General features: G+C 45.8%; 1 protein-coding gene across 5 annotated transcripts in view; it reads right to left on the bottom strand.

Moving 5' to 3' along the window:
* Positions 1-11,545, bottom strand: part of PBX1 (PBX homeobox 1) — a 316,529-nt gene that overhangs the window by 74,627 nt on the left and 230,357 nt on the right. For all 5 annotated transcript variants that reach the window (XM_032650184.1, XM_032650154.1, XM_032650161.1 and 2 more), the window contains one exon: positions 6,130-6,320. In XM_032650184.1, the coding sequence (XP_032506075.1) occupies positions 6,130-6,320 (191 nt within the window). The remainder of the gene's footprint in view (positions 1-6,129; positions 6,321-11,545) is intronic.

The following is an 11,545-nucleotide window of genomic DNA, read 5'->3' as shown; positions in this document are numbered from 1 at the left end:
TCTGGCTTCCTCTTGGCCTAAAGAAAACAGTTGTTTTAGGCCTGGGGAAGTGGCCCCTGAAGGCTCCCCTAATTGGGAGCTGTCTGCATTAGCATTACAGTGTATTTCTTGGGACTCTTCCAACTGAGCTCATAGGAAGCCTCTCTGGAATGAGCTGGGGTGCAGGGATGGTGCAGACAGCTGTTCCCGGCTCTCTCCTCCTGGTGACGTGCAATCTTCCTTTAGGTGGTCTCATCTACTCAGGTGGATGCACTTATCACCTTGTGCAGTGGCTGTCTCAATCTAGGGCCTTTGAAGCCCCAGAAGTAGGATTTTGCAGAATTTCAAGAAACCCAGTAAAAATAATATAATTCTGACAATAAGGTTATTTGAACTAAGACACCTGGTTTCTTTGCTTTGGCTGGAAGCGTTTTCAGCTCGGTGAGTTAACATGTGTTATTTCAAGCCAACCAAAAACTCTGATCATCAGTTATCCAGGTAAACTTAAGAAATGTGGAAGTTGATTAAATTTTAGGGATGGAACCTTTCAAATCACAGTGACTCGAGAGTGAGGAGTGTAGGCGCTGTGCACATATGTTGCTAACCACCAAATGTGTTATCTCTGACCAAATGCCTCTCCTAAAAGCCAACACCCCATTTACTACTGCATACCCCAGACATTTCCAACAAACTCTGTGTTTCTAAGACTAGTGTCACATTTCACCCAAACCAGCTCCATTTTCTTTTCTTTCCATATTATATAATGACATCACCATCGATACAGAGTTCATTGTATTTGCTAATTTGTTCGTCCATTCGTTTGTTTATTCCTTCAAATATTTGAGTACCTAGCATGCGCCAGCATCTGGGAGCGATTCTCCATTCTTCTTGTTCTCTTACTGGATAAACACTCTCTGTCCATAGGTATTAACCACATCTGTCCAGATTATGCCAAGCCTAAGCCACTTTCCCAAATCATGCTGAGTTTCTGTGTCACCCAGCATCAGAAATCGGGCAGATTGGATTAAAAAGCCCCACTAAAAAGGAGGCGTGTGTTAAAAGCTCTTGCATAATGGGAATTTGAGGAAGGTAGGCCCCAGGGCAAGTCTTACCAGTTCTATTTTTCAAATCTATCCCTTTTGTTCCATCCTTAGTGTCATTGCTATTTTTGAAATGGGTTTAGAGGAGCCACAGTCTGTCATATAATGGTCTTAGTAGTGTTGTCCAACAGCACTTTCTGCAATGAGGAAAATAAATGTTCTCTGTTCTCCAATATAGCAGCCATCAGCTGCATGTGGCTATCAAGTGGCTGAAATATGGCTCATATAACTGGAGTGCTAAAGTTTTAAATTTTATTTACTTTAATTTTAATTAATTTAAATTTAAAATCAAGAAGCCACAGACTAGACTGTGCAACTCCATACTGATGCTTTCCCTAAATCATGGCCAAGCAACCCTCCCAGAAGGAGAGCATGGACTCACGGCCCTGGTGCACACCATCAAAAGCACGAAATGGCTCCAAAACCTCCTGCTGTAGTCTATTCCATCACATACCAATGTTTATCTTAAAATAAGAATATTTTCCTTCAAATATTTGAGTAAAATGGGGAAGGTTCTTCCTACTTATTCCGTATTTCCCCAGTTTGAGAAGCACACACCTCAACAGTGGTCTCCTACCGTTTCTTTGAATTCAGCTCATCTTCAAGAAAATCACTAGAGGAATTCCTCCAAACCATGGATCTGATCATGAAAATAATAATAATAATAATAATAAATAATATATAATATACTGAACCTTACTATATTATAGCTGAATTACGGTGTGAATACTAGGTTCCAGACACTATACTTTTTTAATATATTATCTTATTTATTCTTGTGTAGAATTATCCCCATTTTAGAAACACAGAAACTGAGTCTTAGGGAGGATAAGCCACTTACCCCGGGTCACAAAGGTAGTCAGGGTTGTAGCAAGAATCTGAATCCACGAAGTGCAACTTGAGAACTTACACTATAAATTACTATATTCCCTCCTTAAACAGCTCAGAGTTTCTGTTGCTTCATAGGACCAAGTTGAAATCTTTGCTGGTACAGTTAAGGTCTTTCAGTGGATCTAGCCCCTCCCCAGTGTCTCATTTCCCTCCAATCCTACACATGCTCTACGTAATTTCATCCAGCTACATCATATGCTTCTCCATTCCCCAAAGACGCTCACGGCGTTCATGTTCCCTTGCCTTTTCATACCACCCTGTGTATTTCTCTCCAGCAGCATTTGCCACAAGTTTACACGTGTCTTCCCAACTAAACAGCAAATCCTCAAGGGGAGGAGCCATGTTTCACACATATTTGAAACCCCGCTGGCCAACACATAGTATGCATTCCAATAAGTAATGCCTGTTGAAGTTGAATTATGTTGTTTACTTTGCTTCTGTGATTCCTTCTATGTGTTAAACATCATACTCCTCTGGGACTCAGCACTGTCTGCCTCTCCCTGATTTTCGATTCTCTCTCCCCTTTGGGTAAACTTGGCAGATGTACTTCCTGTGATCATGCGTAGTTTTATGCTGTTATAAGAGCACCTGTCCCAGGAGGACCCACATTTACATGCATTTTTTCATCTTTGTTATTCCAGTGGCTAATATAGCATTTGACAGAGAGTAAAAACTCAGAGAAGTAAATAAATCTAAATACACTGCCAGTTTGGCCAGACCTTATTGGATGTCCTTTCCTCTTTCTTACCGTCCCCTTTGCTAATCATTTTAGGTAACTCCATCTACCAGGGTGAAGTGCAGAGGTGTACTTCCAACCATGTGTTTAGGTTCTTATTGCTCTCTCTAGCAAGATGTTATTTTTAAAAAACAAGATAAAATTACTGTATTGCTAGAAAACCATTAAAAGGGTTTACAAGTTCTCTCTCTCAAAGAATTTTTGTAGTCCTGACAATAAGCTTACCAAGTTTTACAGCACAATGCTTGATACAAAGCTGAAATAATAAATGTTGAGTGAATGAACGAATGAGTGGAATTTTTAAGTTAAACTTTTCTGGCACTATAAGGAAGACAAAAAGGATATGACTTGGGGCTTCCCTGGTGGCGCAGTGGTTGAGAGTCCGCCTGCCGATGCAGGGGACACGGGTTCGTGCCCCGGTCCGGGAAGATCCCACATGTCGCAGAGCGGCTGTGCCCGTGAGCCATGGCTGCTGAGCCTGCGCATCCGGAGCCTGTGCTCCGCAACGGGACAGGCTGCAACAGTGAGAGGCCCGCGTACCGCCAAAAAAAAAAAAAAAGGATATGACTTGAGTGGACAAAACCTGGCCCAAATGCTCAGCTGGGGAGTGTGGAAGGCAGAATCCTAAGAAGATATGTAAGATTCCACCCTGGGGTACATCTCTTTCCCTTGAGTGTATGTGTTGGGGGGCACTGTGAAAATAACAGGATATCATTCCTGTGATTAAGTTACCGATCAGTTGACTTTGCGTTAATGAAACGGGAGATTAGGTTAAATCCTTAAAATGGTGACATTCTCCAGGAAGAAAGCAAGCAGACAACTTGTAAGCTGCCTATGGAGAGGGCAGCTTCTAGGATCTGGGGACTTCAGCTCTACAATCACAAGGAACTGAATTATGCCCCTACTGGAATGAGCTTCAGATAAGAGCGTGGCCTCAGCTGACCCCTGGATTGCAGCTTTGTGAGACTAGAGCAGAGAACCCAGGTTAGCCTACCCAGGCTCCTGAACAACAGAAACTGTGAGATAATAACTTTGTGTTGTTCTAAGCTGCTAACTTTGTGGTGATCTGTTCTTCAGCCACACAAAATACAAGGAATGTTACACAACAAAGCAGTAACATTCAATTCTGCATACCCGTGACATTACGAAGACTAATCCTGTTACTAAATCAAGTCCTCCTTGCATTTTGTCTTCCAAGAAATCTTTTCCGATGAAGCCCTGCCCATCCGATGCGTGGTTTAGAGAAGCACAAGAACATTAGCAGTGAATGTGTCTTTCTTAGTAAAGTGTGTTTAGCTAGCTTTCCCAATTATAGATAGCACTAGAAGCAATGATATTAGCTACCGCAATCAGGAAGTCCAGGCAAACGTTTATTTTTGAGCTGGAAAAACCATTTGCTTAGCCTTGGGTTGGCACTTGGGGTCATATTTTTTCAGCGATACTAAATATACATACCTCTAAGTAAATGCTAATAACAAAGACAAAAGGTTAGTTGTTTTAGTTTTGAACCTTGGCTCAGAGGCAACGATTCAAAGGTTGCAGCCAAAGCAGGAAAGAGACCGTCTCTTACAGTGACTGTCCTTCTGGTGCCAACTGGAACAATCTAGGCAAAGGCTGGTGGAAGTGAAAGGAACTGTGTACAAAGCTCGCCTAGTTTCGCGTCTTTTAGAGTCTGACCTTCTGCTGGCCACAGCAGAGTTACTGAGAGAAGAAATCCTATGAGAAAATGATTCTGCTTCTCCCTTCTCTCTGATTTCTTTCTTGAAAAGAACCCAGTCTGGGCCCAATTTTTCTTTTTTTTTTTCAGTATCTGCCAACATAAATGCCAACTCCAGCATTTTAACGAGGGGAGTTACCATGGGGATGTAAACAACACATGCAGAGTGGCAGCGGCCACAGCACAGGGGAAAGACCCAGACACAGGCCACCAGTCACTTGCACTTTGTACCGTGCGGAACGGCCTGCTTTAAAGAAGCCAGGCTGGCAGCAGGCCACGGGGTGAGGGCGATGCGGGGTCGGGGGGGGCGGTCCTGATTCAGAGGGCCTGTGCATTCCCCCACTCATCACCATGCTCTGCTGGGAACAGCTCTCTTCATTTGTACTTTCTCTTGACTTACTCTATGGAATTCTATTAGCCCAGAGATACAGTTTGCTAGCTGGCGTTCTTATTTCATATTCCACGTGACCCAAAACACAATGAATAAAAGGGAGTTTAGGAGGTGCCAGGGAGTTTTAAAGAGGTCTGTGAACTCTAAAGACCACACTGGTGAAGAGAGAGAAAAGTACGGGTAAGAGAGCTGAATACTACATGATTTCCGGGGTGAAAAAATTTAAAAAGCAGAGCATTTGGGTGTCTGAATGAAAAGGAACAAAACTGCAAATTATTAAATGGTATATGACCCTGACATACCTAATGTTTCAATAATAAAAATCATATGTTGGGATTATATTCAGGAATTGAAACAATGAATGATGAAATCTGCATTTATAGAAGATGGTTAATTTAAGATGAACTGTAGATCACAAAGGATATCCACACTCTGAAAACTTATTTATTAGGTCAATTATCAACACACTCCCCTAGAGTAGATGAAAGATATGATATCACCATTTTACAGGCTGGATAACAGAAGCCAAAGAAATCAACGGGATTTGTACAAATCCATTGGTCTAGAGGGTAGGAGGACCAAGAACTGATTATTTGTTCTATAGTCTCAGTTTTTGTCATAAAGGACCTTTCTATCCGTGATTTCAACCGAATCCTTTGACCTCACAAATTAGGTCACAAGTTAATGTCAGATAGAAAACATCAAATCTTGATTGAAAATCTGGCCCATATCAGACCAGTCCCTCGCCCCTCTACGCCCAAGGGACCATGTCTTCTTCATCTTTTCATCTCTGTGCCCCTAAAACTCAGCCCAGAGTAGGACACATGGGAATCTAGTTATAAATATTTGTTGACTCGAACTGGGTGCCCTCTCTGCCTACATGTACTGTGGCAAAGATTCCCAGCTCTCAATCAGAACTTTCTGGGAGAAAATATGTCATTGCACTATCTAGTAAGACCTGTATGGGCCCATAGTTACAAACTATTCCTGTGAAAGAGACACCTAGTGGTATGAAAACAAAAAGTCCTGCTTTTTCTGTCCCTGTAGCTTAGTCATCCTTGCTTCTCATGAAGAGTGAGTAAGCAGCGGCCATAAAAAATACCCCCTCCCATGACACGTTTTCCTGGAGCCGTATAAAACCAATGGTCATCCACCCTCTCAGCACTCCTTTCCCTGACCTAAGAACATTTCTCAGGCTACCACTTGGCTTAGCCTTGAACATGATGACAACGGAGTCTTTGGAGAGGGCCAGCCGTGGATTCCAACCCTGGATCAGTGGGTTCTCCCAAAGGACAGACCCCTCCTGGGGACTCACCGCGCATCCAGAAACCGGGAACGCAGGATCATGACGGCCTCACACGTGCTCTGCTTCAGCTGCATCTGGATGGAGCTGAACTTGCGGTGGATGATACTGACCATCCGCTCGATCTCCTTCGGGGAGATGGGCCTGGTCCGGCTTTGCTCTCGCAGGAGATTCATCACGTGGGTGGTGAACTCATTACATGCCTGGAACGGCAGGATGACACACATGGGGTGTGGGGAGGGTCCAAGCCTCAGCACACTTGACGTGAGGCTGTGTAAGTCTTTTGCTAGAGACGTGTGCAGGTAAGGAAAGTGGGCTAGTTTGTGGCATTTTGTCAAATCGGAAAAAATAAATGATGCCTGGAAATCCCTTTCAGCCCATCTGATTATAATTTTGGGCCATGCTGTGGATTTTTTTAAAGGGAAAAGAAAATTCTTACGTATTTTTCAAAATCAATTATTTTTCATGACTTTACTACTATGAAAGATGAGAACATGGACACTAGTATAAAACACACTTCACAACCCTTCACCCCAACGTTAACAGTCAAAGAGAGTTTGGGGCCAAACATAGCATGAACTTTCTGTCTTGCCCTTATCTCTGATATGTTAAAGCTTCCAAATATTCAATTCAGCATAAACAGCCCAAAGAGTGGAATCATGGACTTAAAAGCTCTGATAGCTCTTCTGGGAGATTTCTCATCCATCTATTCCTACTTCTATTTTTATCGTAAGGACTCCCTCCTATGCCGGTCTTCCGAAGATCTGCTATGTCTATAACACAAAGGGAAGAGGTTAAAAAAAAAAAAAAACAGCATCCAAATATGAATTAGAGGATCCAGGAGTTATCCCTGCAGAAAGGAAAACTCTCAGGTTAGAGACCAACATACTCTCAGCTCTGGAAGTGAAACCGGAGATCATTTTTCCCACCTCCTTATTTTACAGTTGGGAAAACTGTGGCTCCAAGAGACGAAGGGCCCACAGCAAAAAACAGCAGCTGAGGCAGGACCCGAACACATCCTCATCCAGGCCAGGGTGTCTGTTCTTTCCCAGACCCTGAATCTGTTCCTCAGGGCACCACTGCCCTTTCTCTTAGTTACCATTACTTATCATCTCGGTAGTCGGGTTTTATTAGTGAACATTCAATAAAATATCTACTCACAGGTTAACTCACAGTAATGTTGTAAAACTGTATAAGATTGTTAACAAAAAAAGGCAACTTGATGCCGTGAGGCTTGAAGAACTAAGGACTCAAAGGGTTCAACTTAATATTGACAGCGGAAACACGCCCATTGAGGCTAACACTGCATTGCCCTTGTTTTTTACAGCACCAAGCCCTTCCTAGCTGTCAGTTATGCAGTAACAATAACATATTTGCAGTTCATTTCTCCAAGAAATCCTTCGAGGTCGGCTGGCCAGAGATACAAAGGCAGATGCATCCACTGGGCTGTCTACACTGGGGGCTGGGAGGCCTGGGTTTTGACCTGCCTCCGTGAGTATGTGGGTAAATCCTTTCACTACTCAGGACTTCGTTTTATTTGTCCGAGAGTGGATTTAATCATTCCTAACCCTTCAGCAAGGCTAGCAGTGCCCGTGCTCTTATGCAGTGACCTGCAGATGGAGTAAATCACTCACATGAACGTAGCAGTGGGCTAAGAGCCCAGACTGCTGCGGCGAGCCGCTTCTGACCAGCAGAATGACGAATCACCACGCGCTAGATTCTTCTCGCATCACACTTTATTGGAGTACAGCTTGGTTTCGGGCGGATGGAAGGAAGACCCCGTACGCTCGAGCCTGTCTGCTTATATAAGGGCTTAAGGACTCGTGTAAGTCCCTGATTCGTCCGTATGGTTATCGCATTTCGCAAGCCGGACTTTGGATAGGCCACTGCTTCAAAACCTGATTAGCATATTAGGTGCATACGCCCTAGCGGCATACTTAGTGCATGCGTAATGGCTATCCGGCCGCGCCCTACATCTCCCCCTTTTTTCTTTTCGACCATTGCAGCGGACATTGACCTGTACCAGTGCTCATACCGGGGTATGTACACGGTGTACCGGTAGTTTCCGCTTGCATTCGCAGACACCCTCCTGCGTGCAATGCTCGCAATCGAACTGCAGGGTGCAAGGGCTGTCTTCACGTGGCATGGGCTCCTCATGGAGGTGCAATGGTAACGAGACCTCTCCGTGCAGAGGCAGCCCCTAGGGCCGATCCCCTATAGAGGTGCAATGGCGGCAAGGCCCCTCTGTGCAAGGGCGATCATATGTTTTTTAGGGTGGAGAGCCAGGCTGCGGGGGACTCGCCTTCACTGATGGCCACAAGCGCCTGAGTGAGCATTATCCTATCTCGCCGGGTTCGAATGCGAATACGACAGACCAACCAGAGACACAACACTATCCCAAACAAACAGCAGGCTGCGAACAGTCCCACACCCACCCATTCCTTAAAAAAGGAAAATGCTCTAGCTAGCCATGCGGTAAATTCTCCAAGAGTCACTGGATCCACTCTGGTTGCATTCAGCTGCAGGATATTCAACTTCTGCTTAAATATCATCTTCTCCGCCTCGCGGGACCAATTTCCCTTTAGGAATTCTCCAATCTGCTTGCTCTTATTCAGAGCATCCAATCTGTGCTTAGTGGCCTAGCACAAGCCGTATTCATCTCACAGCTAGTGGAATACAATACTGGGAGAATGGTACTTTGAGAATGAACGGGGATGGGGACTGGCCAGGTTCGGCTAATTCCCCAAAACGTCTTGATCTCCGCCTTGAGCAGGGGGAAGCTCATCAACAGTATCCAGCCCAGTGTCACTCCTTGAGCGCTCCACATCGTTCTTGGGATTATCTTCCACGACTCTTGTTAACCTTGTCGGGACCCAAATCGGATCTTGATCCTGAGACCAGACTTCTCTGGGTATGAATGTACACTTTGGCGGTTCCCGAACCGCAGCGCCAGGGGGGGCGCTAGCAATAAAAGCGGAAGTCTGAGTACATGTTAAAGCTTTTGATTTAGCAGAAGCACAAAATGGCGGACGAGCACCCGCAGAGGCACAAAATGGCGGACGAGCACATGGGGAACTGCCATATCGTCCTCTTTCATATTCGGCAGCTGCTTCTTCCAGATCCGCCTCCTCCTTGGGATTCAACTCATCTTGAGACAAATAAAGCGCTTTAAATTCATCTAAAAGTGGACACAATCCTGGCGTTGCATCCGATTTTTCTATTTGTTTTTCTCTCTTTTTCCTAGGATTCTTAGGCCTATCTACCGTAGTCCCTATATTTTCACTTTCTGACGCACTATCTTGATGTATGCTAAGAGCTTTACGGCCCATCTGTACAATATCTTCGCATTTCCCTTCTCTTAAGCACGAATGTATCATTCTCCATAACGGAAACGTGCCTCGAGAGAGCTCCCCCATTTTGTGACGATCAGCCAAGTCCTTCCCCAGTTTTTCCCAAGATGGAACAGTCAGGCTTCCAGACACCGCAAACCATGGGGCGGCACCATCAATATCCTGCAACAGTTTACTAATAGTTTTATGTGAAATCTTAAGTCCTCGATCGTTCAGAAGGGCTTGGATGGGCTCATGGAATCCAACGGTTGGTTCCGCGGATGAACTATTCCCCATAGTTCACTCTCATATATAAGCAACTTGCTAAAGCGGGAAGATCTCTGACCTATCTAATGGCCAGGGGAGACACACTCGGTCGGGCTGATGGCACCGTAGCCACACGCAGACAAAAAGTGCGACAGCTACGAAGAGAACGAAAGCGAAAATAAAAATCTCGGGCTCTATTGCAGCAAAAACATACCTAAACTGGACTACTTAACGGCGGTTCACTCCGTGTGTCGAGTTCTGAATCGGTCCTCCATGCGGGGCGCGCAGGTTCCCGGGTTTCGGCACCACTTGTGGCGAGCCGCTTCTGACCAGCAGAATGACGAATCACCACACGCTAGATTCTTCTCGCATCACACTTTATTGGAGTACAGCTTGGTTTCGGGCGGATGGAAGGAAGACCCCGTACGCTCGAGCCTGTCTGCTTATATAAGGGCTTAAGGACTCGTGTAAGTCCCTGATTCGTCCGTATGGTTATCGCATTTCGCAAGCCGGACTTTGGATAGGTCACTGCTTCAAAACCTGATTAGCATATTAGGTGCATACGCCCTAGCGGCATACTTAGTGCATGCGTAATGGCTATCCGGCCGCGCCCTACAGACTGCCTGCGTTCAGGTCCTGCGCTGGAACTCACTTCGCTCTGGGGCCTTGGTTAGTTATGTAAGATCCCTGGATCTTCCCTATTTGTGAAATGGGGGTGACAGTACCTCAAAGGGTGTGGTAAGGACTACATGAGTTACTGTCTTTGTGTCTGGCCATATAAATTGTGTCATTATTATCTCTTCAAAGTACGGAGAACTTAGAAACCCAGCATAGGATCACGATTGGGCAAACCTCTCCAGGCTTCAGTCTGCCCCGTGGTAAAACTAAAGGGGGTCACAAATACCTTCTTTCTAGGCTGCGGGCATATGCTGCAGACAAAGTCCACAGAAGATCAGGTCCAAGAGCAGTTTGCTCTTACTAAGAAAACTGCTACCTAAACACAAGATCTTAGTATAAGCTTCATCTCTCCCCAACCTCAACAAGGGAGGGAGATAAAATCTGGCAGCGAGTTGGCGGCAAGTCTATGAGAAGTCGGGGTGGGGCGTGGTGGGGGGAGGCACGGCAGGCATCCTAAGTGGCTTTCCGGAGAAACGCTTCATCCCCCGCTGGGCTGCAGCCTCCCCCCCCCTTGATGGGGGCTCACAGGGAGGAGGGACTGGATGTGAAGGAGGTATTGTCAAGTGCACTTGCTCTGGGCTGCAGCCTCCCCCCCCTTGATGGGGGCTCACAGGGAGGAGGGACTGGATGTGAAGGAGGTATTGTCAAGTGCACTTGCTCTCCGCTGGGGGGCCACAGTGCTCGGCTAATAATGATGTGCTTCATTACGGTGAATAAAAATACTCACAATACCTGATGCTTATTTAGGGCATTGGATCCCGGGCCCCTTTCTGCTCTGCCCCAAACAGACAGTGGAGTCTTTTCACCCACTGCTGAGGTGCAGCAAGACAGCTGCTCAACAGCTGCTCGGGAACACACAGCAGACAGCGCAGAGGAGTTCCAAGTCCATTTTAGACAGACAGAACACAGTGATCCAGATTTTTCCAGGACCTGAACTACCCACGTCTCCTCCTCAGTTCCCCCAAGCTCGGCACCTTCACAAGCTGTGCTGCTCCCATGTAGCCAGGCGCTCCTGATGGAATTGGGAAGCGTGGGGATGACAATCGTTAATTAAATAGGACCCTCGCCGGCTGAAGGTTTCTGGGACAGAGGAGACTCTGCTGCAGACTGCCCGAAAGATGGTACACCTCCTGGAGTTACCCCTCCAGCTGCCC

Source organism: Phocoena sinus, chromosome 1 (assembly GCF_008692025.1).
Source record: "Phocoena sinus isolate mPhoSin1 chromosome 1, mPhoSin1.pri, whole genome shotgun sequence".
Lineage (NCBI taxonomy): Eukaryota > Metazoa > Chordata > Mammalia > Artiodactyla > Phocoenidae > Phocoena > Phocoena sinus.
The sequence above is the reverse complement of the archived record's forward strand: the minus strand, read 5'-3'. Positions and strand labels throughout refer to the sequence as shown.